Genomic DNA, 21261 nt, shown 5'->3' on the forward strand with positions numbered 1-21261 from the left:
CTGTTTTAATGAGATAAGTTACCTCTTCTCCTCTTGGTATCCTCCTGTTGGTGATGATGAGAATTTTGTTTTCTCTGTCTATCTGTACATTTTCAGCCACACAGTTTGGATTGCAAGAGTGATTTATGTACCTCGCAAGACCTCCACTCAATGTTGCATCAATTACCCTGTTTTCATCCAACCTAAACATGTACACTCCTCGATTCTGAAATAAAAAGAGTTCAGTAATTAAAGCAAAACAAGAAGTTCCGTTTCTTTAGAAAATTCTTCCTTTTGCTTTGTTATGCTCTTGTAAATGATACATCTTAACTACTCTGGCATGTTTCACCCTAGGAAGACTGAAACTTAGTACAGACCTATATCGGCCAAAAGCATTTAAAATGACTAGATTGTGAAAGAATAACTAATGCGTAAAGAAATCCGCTTAGAATTAATTTTTAATATTATTTACAGTTATATAACAAGTTATTAGTAAATACAGGGTATCTGCTACATTTTAGATTTTCAAATTCATGACTTTTCATGATTTTCCATGACTAATTCCAAGAATTTTTCATGACTTAATGAAGTTGCTATTTTATCCAACAAAAACGCAACAATAAATTAAAAAAAGCATTATAATAACATTATTCGAAATAGGCATAACCAAAACTATTATACTCTTCATCTTCATATTTATAGATTTCAAACTTAAAAAATAGAGTAAGGAAAGAGTTGAAACAGTAAAATAGCTAAAAAAAATACAAAAGCAAAAAAAAAAAAAAATTTTTCTGCAGAATTGTATTCTAAACATACTTTTCTTGTTCATCAGAAAGGAAAGAAATACTCCTGATTTTTCTGTTCATTTCGGAATTAAAAAAACTCGCCAATAACTGGTTTGCTTCAACTAGAATTTTAAATGGATAAAATTAAAAAAAATAATAAAAATTCTTAAATCACTGAAGAGAGTTTAAAGGATAGTTTGCTCTAGAAATGATATTTTTTCTTCAATTTTCTGAAAGAACACCATAATTTTTAAAGAAGGTGATAAAATCATTTCATATTCAAATAAAATATGACTGAGTGGTGATTTTGTTAGAAATTCAGATATTCGGAACATGATGAAATTGGGGGGAGGGAGATTCCATTTTAAAAATTAGGTTTTTCGGAGACCTAAATCCATGACATTCCATGATTTTTTTAAAAAAATAGTAAAAATCATGACAAATTTTGTTCAATACCGAAATTCATGACTTTCCATGATTTTTCATGACTTTCCAGGTGCGCAGATACCCTGTATATATTTTTATTCTATATTGAATTAAACCAACCCTGAGAATTTACATGCAGAAAAAATCAATTTTATACCTGTAACATCTGAGAGTGCAATTTAAATAAGTGAGGTACTGTTTCCTACATATTTTTTTAATGTTGAATTAAATGAGACTAAGTTCAACAAATAGTTCAGAAATTGCAAGTGATTTTATGCACAAAAAGTACAACTTTTGACCTGTACGTTTTTTACTTTGCTATCTAGAGACTATCTAACATGTAAAATACATTTCCTGACATAATTTTTCATGCTGAATTAAATTAGATAAAATTGAGGACAAATAGTTTTGAAGTTATAAGAGTTTCTTCATAATAAGTTTAATTCAAAAATAGTACTTTTAAACAAACAAAAAGCAACAATTGCAACTTTTTAAACAATTGCCCTTTCATTTTGTGTTTAGTCTCGTTCCATCAAGTTAGAAGAAACACATTGAAAACAATTCTTCAAGTGTCTGCAGAGCAATATAAATGCATCAATAAGTGCTAATACAAATGGATGCTTCTTATTTTATCACAAAGCCCTAATAGATTTCTGTTTTGTTTCATTCAGCATGAATAAATTAATGAAAATATACCGAAAACAATGCTTCAAGTGTCTGCAGAGCAATATAAATGCATCAATAAGTGCTAATACAAATGGATGCTTCTTATTTTATCACAAAGCCCTAATAGATTTCTGTTTTGTTTCATTCAGCATGAATAAATTAATGAAAATATACCTTAAATGTTCAGACAGCCCCTAGTGCAAAAAATCGAACTGCATAAAGTATACATAAATACATGTGGGAAAAACCACTGAAAATTTTAAATTGTATATTCTATTGACTCATGTATAGTCTCTTTCAAAATACACAGAAAATAATTTATCTCTTGTTTAGACTATGTCAAATGAGTAAATAGATACTAGCACAAAATTGTACTTTTAGTGCATAAAAACCTATAACTTTTAAACTATCAGTCTCATTCAACTTAGCGTGAGAAGAAATACTTCAGAATCTTTTCCTGTCAAGAAGAAATTCTCCAAACCATTCTCGTCTCATTTCCCTCAAAAAAGGGGAAGCAGCTCATTTAAATAAAAATTTAAAAAAAAATCGATTTACAACACCATCTGTTGAAACATTTATGCACAAAGAGCAGAATCTTTGGATTAAAAAATTTATATCCTCTCACATAAATTTACTACAAGAATTTTTCTTTTTTCCGTTATTAAGTTTTAAAAATCGTACTAAAATTTAAGACACTCTGCATATAAAACAACCAGAAACAGTGTTTTTTTTTCTATTATTCTCAGGGTATTAAAAAGTCTATTCAAAATATAGAAATAATAATACTTACTTGAGCGTCATATCTGGCCTCGTTTCTGTCTGATATTTCATTGCGAATAATGTGCCCTATGTATTCAATAACCATAGTGTGCTTTTCTAAATCCTTAGCTGCATACAAACCAAGACCCTACAACAAATGATAAGATTAACCAAAACAAATCACTCTTCTTCAAAATTAAAACTAGCAATATTTTAGTTAATACTCTACGATTATTATTTTAAGTTCTGTAAACTTCCTGTAAGTCACATTTAGATTTGAAGAATACATTAAAAAACTACATATACCCAAATAAGCTCAAGATTTACTTATAAACTGACAAGTTAACCAAAAAATATTAGCAAATCATTAGTCTCATACACTACATTTATGTTAGTTTGTTTGACATGAATATAAGAAATATAAAAGTAACTTAATCATTTGATGCAGAATTTTTATTAAACATAATTTTCATACTTTTTTATTTTAATTTTGTATTAATTTAGGTCAAGATCAGTGAAAATATTATAATTAGCATTTTAATCATTTATAGCTATGAAATACAGCATGAAACACTGGCGCCTTTTTCTATGCTACAGGATTATTTCAAAACAATAATTTTTCAAATTTGCACTTTTGTTTGCAGTTATTTAGATCTAAAGGAAGCAGAATTTATCATTTAAGGGGTCACAGTACCTTTGCAACAATTTTTTAAAATAAAGGTATAATCATTCATTTTGAGGATGCTTTACATGCTCATTTAAGTTATAATCAATAATTTATCTTCAAAAAATGATTAAACTGCTTAACTTTTTTCAAATTTTAAAAAAAGTCGAGAAAATTCTAAATTTTTAAATCCCTAAGGCTTTTTTATTTTAACATATTTTCAAAGAAAGTTTTTTTCATAGTGCTTGCAATATTTATCTTAACAATTTTGCGCATTCATTTGTTGATATATGAATTAGAATATTTTAGATTATTTTGTAAAAAAGTAGAAAAAAAAGGGTTAAAACTCCTGTTAGGTATATATAACATGCCGTAAAAGTTTTAATACCTCATAAAATGCTTATTCCATGCACAGTTTAAATAAGAGTATTATACTCTAGATAAAAAAGTTTACTTCAAAGCTTTATCTTAAATAGAAAAAATTCCTTAGGGATTTAATTAAGATTAAGACACAAAATTATCATCTATGCGAAAAAGCACTTTGAAGTCAGACTGCTGAGCAAGTTTCTGTATTAGAACAATTTAAAATCATTCATAACTTTTTTAAAAATGTAGATAGAGAGATGAATTTTTTTTTGTACATTGTAAATAGCTTGAAGTTTTATTATAAGCAATAAAAAAAATTTTGGTATTTTTGTCATTTCATTCATCAATTATTGGTAAATTTGTGAACATGTATGAAAAAAAAACAATTTTTCGCACTATTTTTTTTAGACTTTTATATTTTTTAAAAAATTATTCTGATCAAATGTGTTTCAAATTTTTTTGGTAACTGTTAAGACTGTTTTTTACAGTTAAAAAATACCAAAATATATTTTTGCTTGTAATTAGAGTGTAAGAAAAAATATATAAAAGAAACACCGGTGTCCTATCTGCATCAAAAGGTTAAGGAAGATATTCTTACATTTGTATTAAAATATAGATACATGTTAACATTTAATGAATGAAGCTCATTAAATAACTCATCAAAACACATTTTTCTTTAAAATTGCATTTTGAAACAAATACAGATTGATCAAAGATAAACTTAATCAGTGTTACGCTGTAACCAATCATTCAATCCATTACATTATCAAGGATAAAAACAATTTCCCCCCAATTCAATTACTACTGATATGCGTTAAATATAACAGAGTGCACAGACGAAAATTAAGCACCTTTTAAGTACTTTTTAAGCACTGAAAAAATATTTTTAAGCACTGTATACTAACAAAATTCAAAATAATTTTCAAAGACCATGATAATATAACTAGTTTCTGACAAAAGAACTCATTTTTTGATTATATTAGCCACTATAAAATGATTGAGAGATTTTTCGGTTCGATGACAGAGGATGGGAAATGAAGCCTGAAATTTAGAATATCTTGCAAAATACAGAGTGGCACACAAGAGTGCAATAATCTCACCGAACCCAACTCAGTAGATGCACATGCGAACTCCCAAGTATTTCACCAGACATGTAAAATGATTGGCACTTTCATACGCTTTGGATCGGTGGTAAGCCGAAATAGATTGCGAATGAATTGTGAAAACGTTGAATAGAACAATGTGAAAAGCATGCTTTTGCACAATAAGTGAGGAAAATTGACATGGTAAAGAAAAAAATCTCATTTTCGAAAAGGAAAAATTAAGTACTTTTTAAAAACTCCCAATGAAAAAAGCACCTTTAAGTACTTTTTTAAAATGCTAGGCACATGTATAAAAACGTTTCGTATATTCCACTTACCTGTATACGGCTGCGTGCAAGGTACACATTATTTCTCCATTCAATCTTCATCTTCCTGTACTGTGAAGATTTGGAATGAACAAACTGTTTGACATAAGGTGATGAAGTTTCCATTCCAGTAAATGCAGAATGTACAAATGATGTTCTTGTGGTAGTGCTTGAATGAAGGAGAGTATGGGGCCTACAACAAGGATTAAGAGAAAAAAATGAGCAAAACAGTTGCTTGTAGTAGCCTAAAGCACCAAAATAGTTGCCAAAAACTACGAAAATAATTGCCTGCATACAAACAAAAATGTATAAAAAAATATGACTAAAATATTATTGACTAACTTAACTGTCATAAACCATGATCTATTTTTTAATAAAAAGAATTTTTTTTTACAATTAAAAAAAATGCACACAACAAAAAATGCACACCCAGATAAAAGGTGAAATCAGTAAAAAATTAAAGCTAATGTTGATAGAAGGAAAAAACAATTCATAAAAATAACAAAATTATAAATCAGAGAAAGAAAGAAAATTAAAATGCACTTAATTAAATGAAGTGGAAATTAAAATTCTTGGCATTTTAGACATTAATGATCGCATAAGAATTTGTTTTCCTTTATTTAGAAGCTCCGGCAGGTTGTGCAACCCAATTTATGCTTAAAAAAACATGGCTAGGAGTACAGAAAAGTCTCATTTTCCTGAAATAGTTGCCTTTTTAGTCTTTTCAGGTAAAAAAAAAGTAGCCACAGTCGCTTCAGGCCAAAAATAGTCACATTTTAGTCGCCTGTGGCAACCCTGTAATAAAAACAAAATTGCATTTCTTGCACACCAATGCAAATTTATTATGTCAGTTATCTAACATTCTTCCACTGCAGTTAATGCGTTTAAACTAATTTTCAAAGTACTAAACAATAAAATGTTATTAAAATTTTTTAAAAAAAGGAAATAGATATTATATTTTATAAAATGTTTAAGTTAACAATGCATTGAAAGAGATTAAGAACCGTGATAAATACCTTTTAAAGTGAGTGCGTAATTTAGGCTCTGACCGAGCACAGCCAGTTGGGTTGATAGCCAAAGGAAGCTCAAGAAAAGGTGAGCGTCCATAGCGGAAATTGTAATCATTCAGTGTTTCCACACCAGGTAGCTGTAAAGTAAACAAAGATAAAAATAGAGTAAATGTATAACAAGTGGCAATTACAATACAGGCATCTCAACCAATTTTCAGAAAGAAGTTCTCTGAATATCTAGAGAGGAACAGCTCAAACAGGAATGTAATATATCAGTTGAATGGTAGTTTAACCTCATCCTAGACCAGGGATGGCGAACCAATGGCAGGCGACACAATATTTTGGGCACTCCACCGATCACAATTGTTATTACACAAATGTTATTACGCTATGAAACAATTAAATTAAAATTCACAAAAAACAAACAAAATATTAAACAATTACTAATAAAAAAATTAATACTAAAAAACAATTAATAACCGTAAAAAACAAGATAACAATAAATAACTAGCAAAAACTAGCAATCAACGGTCCTGTTTAAACTAACATCTTACAACCTAATATAAGTTATTGGTCATCTAATCTGCGACAACAAAAGTCCCATTGATGTTACTTTAAGTTGAATTACTTGTATAATTGAGACATTGCAAAATGTATTTTTTTTTCAATGTAAATGAAGAGTTTTGAGTTGATAGTTTTCAATATTATTTTCCCAATAATCACGAAGTCAATATTATTTGACGGCACGTCTATGACCTCATTAAGCAATTTTTTAGAGAAAACGGCACGTTGGTGTATAAAGGTTCGCCACCCCTGCCCTAGACGATAATAATTATTTATTAATTTTCTAATTTAAAACATTGTTTATCTACTTTGTTCAGTTTATTTCGATTTGAAACAGTTAATCTTGGTCCATAATAACGTGTGAAATTAGTGACTTTCAATAGAATGCCAAGGGTGGGGTCAAACTACATTTTTACTAAAATCACTACTATTGTAACATAATAAATGGATGGAATATAAAATACCACGATGTACCTACATATTGATAAACTCTTCAGTCTAAATAATCTCCATTTTTAACTTGCTAAAGAACTTAAAACAAAGCATTTTTTTTTTCATTAGCCGCATAAAAGACTTTAAAAAAATAAAACCTCTACTATTATTTTCAAGTATAACCAAACTTTTTATGAATGTAAAACACTGGTTAACACAGACAAGTAGTCAATTTAGAGATGTGGATTCTTGCAGGGGTAATTGTGAGCCCCAGTCGAAATCCCGGAAAATTTCTTGAGTAAAAAAAAAAATTAATAAATAAAAAAGTTTAAACCGAAAAATTAGAGAAAAAAAATTTAAACAAGGTTTTTTCCTTGTTCTCAATATTTCCTAGTTTACTTAAAATATATTTAAAATTTTACACATACCTATGATGAGCTGGAGAAGCAATTGAAATTTACAAATATGTCTTTCTTTCTTGAGTTTATGATTATAATAACTATTTACTGATAAAAAATGAATATTAATCTTGAATAGAAGCTTATAAAGTAGCTCTCTTATAAACAAATAAAATAAACTGCAATTTTAAGTTCCACCTTTGAAATGTTTTGTGATCACCGATTTTTTTAAACATATGAATCTTCGATCTCCGGATCACGGTTAACGAAAAATCCAGAAATCCGGATTTTTTCCGGAGCACAATCAGCCCTGTTCTTGTAAATCAGTTTTTTTTATTATTATACAGTACAGAACCCGTTATCCGGAAATCAGAAAACCGGAAAACCAAAAAACCGGAACGAAATTCGATAAATTTTCCCGCCATTTTTTTAAAAAAAAAAAAAAAAATTTTTTTTACTCATAAGATTTTATGATTTTTCTTTCTTTTTTGAAAGATGTTCACCTTACTATCATTTTGGAAATAATCATTAGTGTATTACTTCATCGTTTTTTCTTCTTTTTAAGATTATTTCCAATTTTTTTTTTTTTTTAGTTGGGTTTAACAATAAAAAAACGTTTTTTTGTAGCGATTCCGAAAACCGGAGAAATCAGTTATCCGGAATAGCGATGGTCCCGATCGTTCCGGATAATCGGTTCCCTACTGTACTATGTTACAAATATAATTTTTATATAACCAATAAAAATAAATTAAATTTTATAACATAACTTTAAAATTTAAAAACAAAAAGTAAATCCCTGTATCTTAAAAAATGACTAATTAACAGAAGGAATTACAATTTATTATTAAAATTTATCCCTTGATGAGTGATTAACTAGTATTTACATAACACAATACATATTACATGAACAAATATTAAGCTGATAAAGGCACACATTTAAAAATAAAAAGTTACAGACAATATTATAAAAGCATATTTACTGATTCAATTATTCTTAAGACAGCAGGTTCAGTCAATCCAAACAAATCATCACCAGTGATGAAATCGGGAAACATTTTAATGGTCTTTGCCTGTTTTCGCATTTTCTCTATAGGATACAACACTTTTTGCCAAACACCTGATTACACAGAAAAAAAAAGTAACTTAGTTAAGAAAGAATATAAGAGTACTATATGAATTTTTGTTATAAACCTTAAAGCAATTATTATTAATTTTTCTAATCAATTATAATAATAATTACAATTATTTACAAGTTTGTGAACAATGGGTTTCATTATTTTTACATAGTTTAACATTATGAATGTTTTCTTAAAAGTCTAAACTGTAACTCATGTAAACAAGAAGAACAAGGAAAGATGTTTCAAAGTGTATTTGGACAAGATAAGCTTTTGAAAATAATAAGCAAGTTTAAATGAATTTTTCAGAGTTCCAGGCTTATTTTAAAATCAAATTTTATTAAGTATCTGTTAGCTCCAAAATTTTCGTAAAAATACTTTATAACATATCTTAAAAATGTTTTATATAGTATGTAAGCAAGGTTGGGTTTTTGCCATCAAAAACTGGTTTTTGACATGACAGTGGTAAAAACCGTCAAAAACCTACTGTTTTCCTTACTTTATGGCATATAGAGGACAATATATTATTTTCACTTAATTGCCTTTATAAATGAATGTTGTAAATGATTGCTATTGATTTTGCAACTATATACATATATTCTTATAGAAGGATATACATTCATACAGAAATATTGTAACATACTTATTGAAAATAGTGATACTTAACTTTTATCATTATAGCTTGATTTGCAAAGGATTCAAAATTTTGCACTTCTTAATTGTTAGAAATAAACAAACAAAAAAACTTGGAACTACGTATTAATAAATTCAAGAACTAAAAAAAGAATTTAAAATTTGACATTTCTTAAATATTAGAAATAAGCTAAACAAAACTTTCAAAACTTGTAACTACTAACAAACTCTAAGTCAGGAATGACTTGATATTCTTCAGTTATGTAATATGCCAAACAAAATGATGCTTGAAAATTTTGTTTAGAATCCTAATATTTTACTTCAAATAGTATGATTTGATATAATCATGTTGGGAAAATGCAAAAATCTGTTCTTAAATACCTTTTAACAACTTTTTTTTATAATTTTATTGCCGAAAAATGAATTAATTTTAAATTATAAGCAGTTAAACTCAAATTAAAATACAGTTTCATCAAAACTATGGGTTTTTGACATGACGGTAAAAACCATGGTATAAACCGGTAAAAACCGTCATGTGTCAAAAACTTGCCGACCCTGTATGTAAGTCTTAAAAGTACTATTTCTGAGAAGATATGTTTGAAAGCAACATAAAAAAAAGACATTATTTCAGAACCAAATAACAATAAAAGGTCACATCAAAATTAATCTAATGTTTAGATTTTAATTTTTTTTTTAATGTCAAAATTTTCAAAACTGTATCTAAAATATCACAAAGATCGTATAGAAGTAATAACAACTCTCACTGCTACTTGAAGAAATTTTCATAAAATATCTTTTCATTATAGCAAACATATTGTAACCTTTATTGGGCCACAGTTTTGCACACAGTTTGAAAGTAAATTTAACTATTTACCATTTAATGATTGCAAAATGTTGACCAAACATGTATGTCAAAAAAATAAAATGTAGTAAGGTAAAGCTTTATAATTTACTAAAGAAATAACACTTTTAGTTTTAAACCTTCAATTTTGAATAATAAATAAATATTACATGTAACTACAGTAAAATAAGGGACGAATAAATAATTCACAGGCAAAATACTGTTGAAAAGTAAAACATTCCTGCAACAGCTCAAAGAAAGCCAGGGAGCTAGCAAATTAAAGCTTCACAATGTCATAACTGTAATGATTGTAGCAATGTAGTCAACATTGCACACAGGCCGCCTTTACTTCCCAGACTAGCTGCCAACATGTATAGGGAAAAAATCCATTAGATTTTACGAAATAATATGAACTATTTGATAACTGTTTCATAATATAATAAATATTTTACGTACAGGTAATTTTAGAGATTTTTATTGTCATAAAAATACAAAAAACTTTATCACACTAATGACTATAAATAGTCTACAATATTTTCCCTTAATGATTGACAATAAATGAAATTGAAATGTTTTTTTTGTGCTAATTTATAATTTTAAATAGTAATAGACAAGTAATTCATTGATGATAGTTGAAAGATTTTTGATTAATACAAAAAGAGAGTTCCGGATAAAAATAACTGAAAATTTTTGAACAAAAAAAAAAGATACAAAAAGTTTTAGATTGATTACTATAAATGAGACTTGCTATATTACGTAAAAATTCTATTCCGATAGGGATGTTTCTTAGGAAACTTTCTCAATTTTAGGAAATTTTGTAAAATGTACAAAAACCAGGAGAATTTTTATTATACCAGTAGACCAGGAGAAACTGGCAAAATCCAGTAGAGTTGGCAGCTATGTAGCTGGTATACCTTGGTTTGAAGTTGATGGGCTTCAAGACGCCACTGGGTATCACACCTCAGTTCTTCACGATGACAGATCAATGCCTTAAACACAGAGCCATCACTGCTCTAATTCTGTTAAAACTTATATTAATTTTAAGCGAAAGATATCTATATTTATTAATGATTAGACAGGGTGCATAGCCAAATCATTTAACAAAAAATAAGCACCTTTTAAGCACTAAAAAAACATTTTTAAGCGCCATATACATGAACAAAAAAAAATAATTTTCAGAGTTTACATGATGTTGATAAAATAACTTGTTTCTGACAAAGAACTGTTTACTTGATTATATTAGCCATTATATAAAGATCGAGAGATTTTACGGTTCGATACAAGTGGGTGGAAAATGAAGTCTGATATTGATAATATATTGCAAAATGCAGCAGAGTTGCACATGCGAGTGCAAGAATCTCACCGAACCCAGCTCAGTAGATGCACATATGAACTCCCAAGTATTTCATCAAACATGTAAAATGATTGACGCTTTCATACGCTATTGGCTGACTGGACGCCAAAATAGATTGTGGTTGAAAGGATTGTGAAAACGATGAATAGAACAATGCGAAAAGCATACTTTGCATAATACATGGTAAAGAATGGAAAATGGACATAGTAAAGGAAAAAATTTCATTTTTAAAAAGGGAAAATTAAGCACTTTTTAAAATCTCCCAATGAAAAAAGCACCTTTAAAGGCTTTTAAAAAATAAGCACCTTTAAGCACTTTTTAAAAACACTATGCACCGTGTTATATGAGAATGTATTGATAAACCCTAAAATATCAGTTTTATACACTTTATGGTACATAAGAGATATGAAAACAATCAAACCTTTAGAGCTGACATCTTTCAAAAAAATTTCTTTTTGATCTGTTTCTTTCACACTAATATTAAATTCTGGTTTACCGTTGACATCGTTTATAAGACACGTGTACTGGCTCCTCCTACCTAATTTCCTCATACTCCAATACATTCGTATCACTTTATAACCAACCTACAATTAAGAATGCATGAGACATCTATTATTTTGATTCGAAATCAAGTATTTCTTAAAAAATTAAAACTTCGATACAAAGATTTATATAAATAAAAAAAAAATCTAATTGACACTTAGGAAAAAAAGTTGCTACAGCTACTTGTTTCAGAAGTTACTCACTTTCCTTATGCAAAAATTATAGGGTAAAAAGAGATTTCTTTCTTCAGACTAACATAAGTTTTTTTTTTTTTCAATGGCGGGCACATTTCCCATTGGTTTCAGAAATGCCAGAATTGCTACTCTCTTATTCTTACCCAGTGGGCACCTGTGGCTAAGCTGCGGCAGTGGAGTAGCGTTGCTCACGTCATACAACCACAAACCCGTTTATAGGGTGGGTTACATTCACACAAAAGAAAAGACATAGAACACAGACATAGAGAGAGTAAGTTACATCCATGCCTACGGTGGGATTCAAACCCACAATTGCTGGCCCCGTAGTCCAGTACAGTAACCACTAGACCAAGTGATCGGCTGAGACTAACATAGGTTTATAAAACAAAAAATATTCAAACCTGCTCAGGATTATCAAAAGGAAGCACTTCCCTAGGCCTATAGGCTCAAAGCGAAGACAAATTTCAATTCAAAGGTTATATAAAATCCTTACTCCAATTATATCTCTCATCTTACATCTTTCCCTTACTCAATTGAAAAAAATATGGCTTTTATAGACTTGCATACCAATATTTAAATCTCAAACTGCCAATGATAAATCTAAATGCATATAACCAGCGTGCAGTATAAATCTAAAGGAAAAAACCCAGCATGCAGTATGTCACATACCCAACCCTCTCAAAAGAGTCAAACAGGTGCAGTTCTTTACTACTATGTTCAAACACCCAGGATCAAATTTAAATAAATAAAATAAAAAAACTTAGAACCGAAAGCTCATATTGAAGGTCAACACTTTGCGACATATTATTCAAAATTACAATGAACTTCTAAAAATTTTAATAAAATGTTCCAAATTCAAATTCCCAAAAAGGATATTACCTATCATATGCTGTAGGCTCCCGATACGTGATCACGATCCTGAATGTGTTAAGGTATTTTCGAAGATTTACACTTTTAAACAATAAACATCTACATAAAATTAAAGATATCACAAAGCTGCACATTTCAAACTGGGTGACAGCATTTATGGAGCTACAGAACCAATTAATATGGTATTTCACGAGCTCATTTCCAACAAGTAGTTAATAACAAGTAGATAATTGTGCCATTTTTTTTAATAAAGCAAGTTTTTAAAACACAATTAAAGAAAGAAAAAAAAAATTTGTTAAGAATTTTGTTTTGAACTTGTAGAAATAGAAGTTTTTGCTTAGTTTGTACACCACATACTCAAGTTTTGAGAAACTATCATTAAAAAGAACAGAACATTTTCAGTTTGAAACATTTTATAGTTTTCTAATTAAAAAAATCCTAATCAAAACTTTCGTCCAAACTTTTTTAGAATAAGTATAAATAATGGAGAAATTTTCTTTTATTAACATCAAGGAGGACGTTTGTATGATTTATAACGAGTTGAAATGAAAGAAATCTAAATACACAAAATATAACAAATACTATTCAAATACAATAACAAAATATAATTTACACAAACCAACATGATGTTGACATGAATTTTCAAAATTAAAACTAAAGTTTCGCTTAAAAATTTATTATTACAGATTCAGGAGAAACATATAATAAAACTTGGGTAATACTTACGGGGAAAATGCAAGTATTGTTGTGAAAGGATTGCAACTGTGAAGGTAGTAGTTGACCAATATTTAAGAAAATCAGACTTCCAACGCGCATTAAGTATTTGTCATCTTGCATAATGCTGAAATAATTCATAAAATAAGTTATTTATACAATAAAGTTATTAATGATGAAATTTACTTAAAACTTTATACATTGCTAAATGCTCAAACATTAAGTAAAAAAATATTAAAAACAGAGTTCCTTCTGAAATTTTACTTTTCCAGAAAAATTTCAACATATTTCCAAATGACATTTTTGCTATGCATTTAATATTTCATCTTTAAAACTTTGAAAAATGAGCAAATTGCTTTCAGTTTAAGCTAACTACTGTACATATTTTTTAACAGCTAAAACTAACTACAAACTTGCCAACTTTTACGCATTTGGCGTAAAATTTTATTTCTATATTTAAAGTGGTAGTAAAATGTATGCTTTCTATATATTCCTTGCATTTATAAACTTAATTTATAATCTTTTTGATCACCACTACTTTTAAAAAAATTAAGTATATATATTAATATGGAATACTGTTGTGGTAGTCCGCAGAAGCCTTCTCAAAATACAATGCATGCTTCTGCCTAAAATTGTAATTTACATTTCATTTTACTATGACTAGGAAAAATCCTCGAAAGGATTAAAAGTTGTCAGGTATGTAACTATTGCCAAATGAGAAAATCTCCCTCATCAGTCGTGTACTGATAGTTTACAAAGAGGGGAAATCTTCTTTATTGGTCGCCAAAGAGTTAAGATAATATTTTTATATTTCATAAGCAATGAATCTTTTTGATAGAAAATATGTTGAATACTATATTAAAATTTCACCAAGTAAAGGTTTAACATTTAGATGACATAATACACAAATGTGAGCTATAGATAAAAACAAAGTTTTGTACAAAATCAGAAAAAAATTAAGTTCATTAACAGAGTCACACCAGAAAACAATCATATAGCTCACCTGTAAAATTTGTTACTTGTAAAAAAAATAATTAATTTTTACAAAAAGATTAGTTTTGAAAACATAGTAGTACTGAATTGTAAATATGTTTATTTAGGAATAGTTATTTATCAATTAAAATTTAAGAAGATTTTAAACAAAAAGTGTATTTCAAAATTATCTTGGTTTAACAAATCGAAAAATTTTAACAATGCAGAAAATTTTTAAAATAAATAATAAATAGTAGATGTCAGATTTATTTACTTTAAACATTAGTGGCTACTTATTTTTACAGTTAATTTTGAAATTGGTTATTTTCAGGTTTGTTGCAAGATTTTTAAAGCTTTTGGCCACCATTTCCTTGACTTTTTTTCTTCTCAAAAATCAAATTCCCTGACAATTCCAGGTTTTACTATCCCATGATGACCCTGTTAAAATATAGGTGCTACAGATATTTTTCCCAATGTTAAGAATTTAGATTACTGAATGCTTACAACAATATGCTAACAACTTTGTACAATTGTTATGTAAACTACTGTAAGAACAGTTTTGCAACATGTTAAAAATTTTATTCACCTAAATGTGGAAATGAATTTTTATGCAAACAATTTTACACAGATATTAAGACAATGATTTTAATATTGTTATATGTAACCAATTCTAGTATGAATGATATATTGAGCACTTATGCGTTTTGGAGAATCATAAAATAACATATTAGCATACGTAATAAGGCATCACTGCTGTTAATTATAATTTGAACAATAATAGGTGGACAAAGTCAATACTATGAAAATTTTCTGAATTCATGCAAAACTTTTTTTGTTATCTGCCTTTTATTTAATATACATAACAATATTTTTCAGAATAATAGAACATACGACTCTTAACATATATGTGGAAGGTCAATGTCAAAAAAAAAAAACATTGAAAGGTCAACATTAATAACGTGCCCATAAACAATGGGCACGCGATTTAATGACATTTATAGTCGTGGTCCAGACAAAAGCAAACATTATAATGAGAGGTCATTACATTGTGAGAGCACAAAAATATTACAAACATTAACACAAAGCTAAGCTAAAAAAATGCTGGACTAATTTCAACAAAGCCATGTTTTAATTCAACATGAAACTGTTAACTAACAAGAAAAAATGGTAATAACGCAACTTTTTTCCTTTTTATTAATATATATAAAATAAAAAATATGCTTTAAAATAATATTTCATAGGTGATAAATACATTGAAAATAATATGCTGGTCTAGGGCTGTCATTTTAAATGAATAACATATAGCATGATAACTGTGAAGACAAGACCACACATTTTAACGTAAAAAACCACAAAAGGGGACCGATATCTCTTAAAAGGTGTGAATGCAATTAACTTTCAGAAAAAAAAAAAATTTGATCTATTATTGATATCTGATAGGATTGATCTAATAATTCCTTAAAAAAAATAATAATAAATAAATAACTCTGACTATAAAATGAAAAATGATGTCCTTAAAAGTTTTTGAAAACATAATTTATTTAAACTTTTATGTCCAAAAATAATTATAAATCTTAACTTGTGTTTATAAATTTTTAAAAAAAAAATAAAGATAATAATTAAAATTAGTTTGTATTTCATGAATAAAATGCCAATAAAGATAAATATGAAGGAATTAATCCACTTTTAGTCACAATTTTCAAGAACCACAGAATTGCATTGTATTATGAAGTATGTTTTAATATTCTTTAAATTGAAAGATTGCCTAATATCCAGAACCTAATTCTTTATATATTGAAAAAACACAGAACAACATTATCTCCCACCATTATGATGAAAGTTAAAATAACAAGATTCAATGCCAAACTTATAAATTCATAAAAAAATTGCAATGAATAATGCCATGCCATCATTGCAATCAATTAAATGATTTACCTAGCAATCTGTTTATGTTCCTCTCTATTTATATACACTCTTCGGAACACGGCGAGGGAATCCAATTTGTTCTCAATATTACCACGATGAGCATGATGAGGGCACAGCATTGTCTACAAAAAAAATTTTATTAAAACTTGCAACAATAAAAATTATAAATGACTACAATACCTTCCTGTAGCAGTATTTTCGAGCTATCTGCAACAAAACACTCTAGCCCTAATATCTTTCTGCAAGATACTTTTAATAATAAACATATACGTTACTAACTAAAAATAACAAAAGCGCTGTATTTACAAAAAAAACTATATATTTTTTTTTCATAAAAACTATATAATTTTTTATTTTAATATCATGGGTCATATTCTCACATTTTGAGGGCGACACAAATATTATTTCCTTCTTCTCATTTTGTAAATGATTATAAATATATAATTACAAATCACAAAATCCGTAGCAGTAATTACAAAAAAAAAAAAAAAAAATAACAAAATTACGCGAATTGGGCTTCTTGAATACACGTTTCGTCTCGAGATTAGGTTGTTGTGATAAGTAATATAGCATCAAAAATATCGGATTTAAAAACTATGGAGAAATTAATAGCGAAAAGTAAATACTCAAAGAGACGATTCGAATTTTCCACATTGTTTGAAATATATCGGGATATTTAAAATCCATGTGAAAATCGATATCAATAACTGCCAAAAATACAATAGAAACATTACAAAACTGTTGCCATAAATAGAAAGTGATTATCTAAACGCATGATTCAAATATTAAGCGCAAATTTCTGTAGAAAAGAATAGTAAATTTTTTTTTTCAAAAGAAAACTCTTTCTGCAAATACTCTGTAACGTTCTGCGACAATGTCGCCGCGATTCTGCCATGGGGAAATACTTCAACTTAAGAATAATAAAATAACTTTACCTTATCTTTGTAAAAAGAGCATTGTTCTTTTCTGGCACAAGGAAAATGGTATATGTTCAGACACCTGGTCTTGAAACATCGAACGGATGCTCCGTGTTTATGGCAACAGGTACAATTGTTGTGCCTCGATCTCTTGTAGGCGGTTTCAACATTCATCAAAGCCCCATTCACGGTTTCGTAAACTTCGTACGACCACAGAGCACAGTTCAGATGGACCCACTTGTTCACGTCAACATTAAGTAACCTAGAAAGTAAATCATTAACTACAACTGCTGGAAATATATTATTGCGCAAATAAATTCAAATAAAAAAAAAAACTACCTGGCTGCACCATTGGTATCACCGTCTCCAACACCATGACAAAATATGCACTTCCTCTCATCTTTGGGCATTTGACTAGGTTTGATTGTATGGTAAAATGGCCGTCCAGCCTAACAAATATTTACATGTGTGAATGAATTTTATACAAAAAGATACTTATCCAATTCTAAAAAAGCAATGCTTCACATTTAATAAGAATTTCATAACTAGCAGTCTTAATGAAACTATTTTTTCTATATTAATAAGCACATTAAAATAATACTTCACAGGGGAAAAATACAATAATAATTGTATGCTAATAAGGGGCTGCCAGTTACGAATTGTAGCATAATAAAATTCAAATACCAACTTAACCATAATGTATGCAACAAGCATGTACAGAGAGTAATATAAAAAATTGAACACCTGAATTAACTTACAAATTGATGACTTGACTTGCATGTAATGCTATCTTAATGGTTCGATGGGTTAAACTTAAACATACTAATTGTATAATGCAAACAATATTTTAAGTTATGAAATCAAAAAAAAATCTCTATAATTTGGAGAATTATCAATCCTCAAGAAATGCGACCTTCTTTTATATTTTAACACTTAGAAACTATTATATAGAAATCTCATTATTAATTTACTACCTCAAAATTTGAAACTTTTTTCCTTAATTTTTATTAAATTAAATGCTAAAAATGAATAAACTGAAAAAATTAAGTTTTGTGAGGAAAAAAAATTGGGATAAATGAGTTTTATAATATGCAATATTTTTTTATTTGTATAAATAGTTACAGAAAAATAGCAAAATAGGTAAAATTAACATTGTCTTTCGACCACTCTTATGACAGTATTTTACAGATTGTGACAACTCCCAATATTTTAAGGGTCAAAAATTTAAAATTCAATGGAAAAAAGGATGCTACTTTAACGAAAGAATTTTTTTGCATTTGTCTACATCATTTTGCATTAATCATTTAATTAATAATTAAGTTTAAATTTTGGAGCAAGTGAAATTTTTTTTTAAAAATGTTGCGAAAAAAGTTAATTACACAAATACATTTTTCAACAAAAGAATATTTTTAAAACCATATATTTGGATTCCAAATTTTGCTTAAACTAGTGTTGTAGAACAATTTGTCATCCAAAAACATAATTCAACAACAAAATGGGAGAATTAAAAAAATAATTCAACAAATTGAGTTATAAAATTTGCTTGAAAAAAACTTGTGTCCTTTTTTCAGACTTGAAAGTAAAACGCTTCATTTTGTTAATGAATAAACTAAAGCACATAAAGATAGTTTCCGACTTTCAATATAATTATTCTCTTAGAATGTATGAAAACAGCAATTATCAAAACAGTTAGATTGAAATATAAATGAGAGGCTTTGCTGCTAATACAGTTTAATATTGAGTTAAAAAAAAGTAAAGTAAAATCCTAATATTTTAAATATAAAATCAAATTATCAAAGTTACCTTCTCAGAAGAATCTTCTCTTTTCCTGGGTTTGATGCTAGCTAATCCATCAGAGGAAAAATACCTATATTTTATACTCCTCCATTTTCTATACATAGTATCCTTTAGTATAAAAAGAAACTTATATCAGTGTAACTCATTTTATTTGAATCCCTTGATTTTTTTTTTAGAAACAAGATCAATTGATTTATTTTTAATTTTGATTTAAATGACATAGAAGATTTTATATACAGAGACATAACAACTAAATAATTATTTGATATTTTAAATAAGCTAATTATCATATATCAGAAGAAAAAATATGTGGATAAGAATGACTGAAACTTAATTTTGAATGCAAGTACTTAAAAACTTTTAAAATATGTCATACTTTATAATAATGATGTCAAGAAAGACCTGTTCTACCCTGAGTAATTTAGAACAATTGATTTTTTTTCTATGCTTCCTGACCTTAACTAATTTATTCTTCATTTGAAATCTAACTAGCAAATATGATCTATCCTGTCATAGATAAAAATAAAAAAAACTTTTTTTTAAGCAAATATCATGGTTCCTGCCAATCCTCTATTGTGCTTAAAATTGCAATGATAAAAAAAACATGGTGCATAGTCAGAATTTTCAACAAAAAATAAAAACCTTTTAAGCACTCAAAAAATATTTTTAATTACTTTCCAAAGAAAAAAAAATCATAATTACGATCTGTACAGTATTAAAAATTATTTTTTCTATTATTTAAAGTTCTTAATTTATAAACATAAAATCAATTAAATTCAAAAACATTTTCAAAAACTTCACATAATCATGATAAAATGACTAAAATATTGCGGAGAAAATTGCAAAAATAATGTATTTTTTTTGTAATTTAGAACGACTATTAACACCACAAAGAAAAGTCCCTTTTTAAAAGATAAATTAAGCACTTTTTACAAACCACGAATAAAAAAAGCACCTTTGAGGGCTTTTAAAAAACATAAATCAAAAATAAGCACTTTTTAAAAAGGCTACGCATCCTGAAAAAGTAATAACAAATTAAGACTTACAATTGCCTCATTCCTTTCCAAAGCAAAATCCAGATTGTAAGGATTGTCCAATGATTTCTCTGACTTGCCAAGCATCATGAGACTGGATTCGTTCTCATCGATGTCCATTGCTTCCAGCTTCGAGATGTCAGGAGTCTCATTCAGGGTCCTCAAGATGTCCTTCTCATCCATGAAAGAACTCAAGGAATCTTCATTGCTCTTCTCATAAGTTGTCTCACCAATGTGATCTACAACGGTAGCTGCTTCCTGAAATACCAACAAATAACATAAAATGAGTTCATTCCAAATTATATGCAAGGCCTGTGCTAAGATGCATTTCAAGAAATCAATGTGAGAAGGCAACCACAATGCAGACTGGCCACAAACAATTACAAAATAAATAAAATAAAATAAAAATCTGAATTTTTTTTTTCCTGACTTATTTTTTTCTTCATAAAATGTCCGTTATTTTTGTAACTGATGGCATAAATTCCAAAGATAAATTTTTCATTTATGCCTAACTCTTAAATAAAAAAAAGTATTACAAAATACTATCAGAATATAAAAAATTTTATTTTTAAAATTACCATTACCCTACCATTTCCCTGATTCATAAAATTCAAGTTTTAAGATCACCTTGTTGCAAAAAATTGCAATAAATAAACATCAAGTTTTGATTCTGGCTAGGCAAAACTGACGTGAAATGTCATTGAAAAGATACAGTGAGTAGAATGTTTGCTTTTGAATAGTCTAAACAACTTAGGGACAGAAAAGAAGGTGTTTTTTATCAAGTCCAACAACCTTGCTTTTAGAGATAGGAGCAGCTGTATAACGCATATCAAAAGTTTGTGGTAATTAGTGGCAATTGAGAATTTGCACTTCAAGAAGAAGACCTTCCATACC

At 28.1% G+C, this 21261-nt stretch overlaps 1 protein-coding gene across 12 annotated transcripts in view; it reads right to left on the minus strand.

Moving 5' to 3' along the window:
• LOC107452250 (histone-lysine N-methyltransferase 2C) overlaps positions 1–21261 on the minus strand; it is a 164250-nt gene that overhangs the window by 7785 nt on the left and 135204 nt on the right. For all 12 annotated transcript variants that reach the window (XM_071187064.2, XM_087150867.1, XM_043052938.3 and 9 more), the window contains 12 exons: positions 20380–20625; positions 19340–19441; positions 17876–17985; positions 17555–17798; positions 16629–16741; positions 13734–13848; positions 11822–11984; positions 8438–8574; positions 6070–6200; positions 5066–5246; positions 2647–2763; positions 23–205 (listed from right to left, as the gene is read on the minus strand). In XM_071187064.2, coding sequence (XP_071043165.2) covers positions 23–205; positions 2647–2763; positions 5066–5246; positions 6070–6200; positions 8438–8574; positions 11822–11984; positions 13734–13848; positions 16629–16741; positions 17555–17798; positions 17876–17985; positions 19340–19441; positions 20380–20625 — 1842 coding nt within the window. The remainder of the gene's footprint in view (positions 1–22; positions 206–2646; positions 2764–5065; positions 5247–6069; positions 6201–8437; positions 8575–11821; positions 11985–13733; positions 13849–16628; positions 16742–17554; positions 17799–17875; positions 17986–19339; positions 19442–20379; positions 20626–21261) is intronic.

This window comes from Parasteatoda tepidariorum, chromosome 9 (assembly GCF_982258835.1).
Source record: "Parasteatoda tepidariorum strain Cologne lab strain chromosome 9, Ptep-v5.0, whole genome shotgun sequence".
NCBI classification, from domain to species: domain Eukaryota; kingdom Metazoa; phylum Arthropoda; class Arachnida; order Araneae; family Theridiidae; genus Parasteatoda; species Parasteatoda tepidariorum.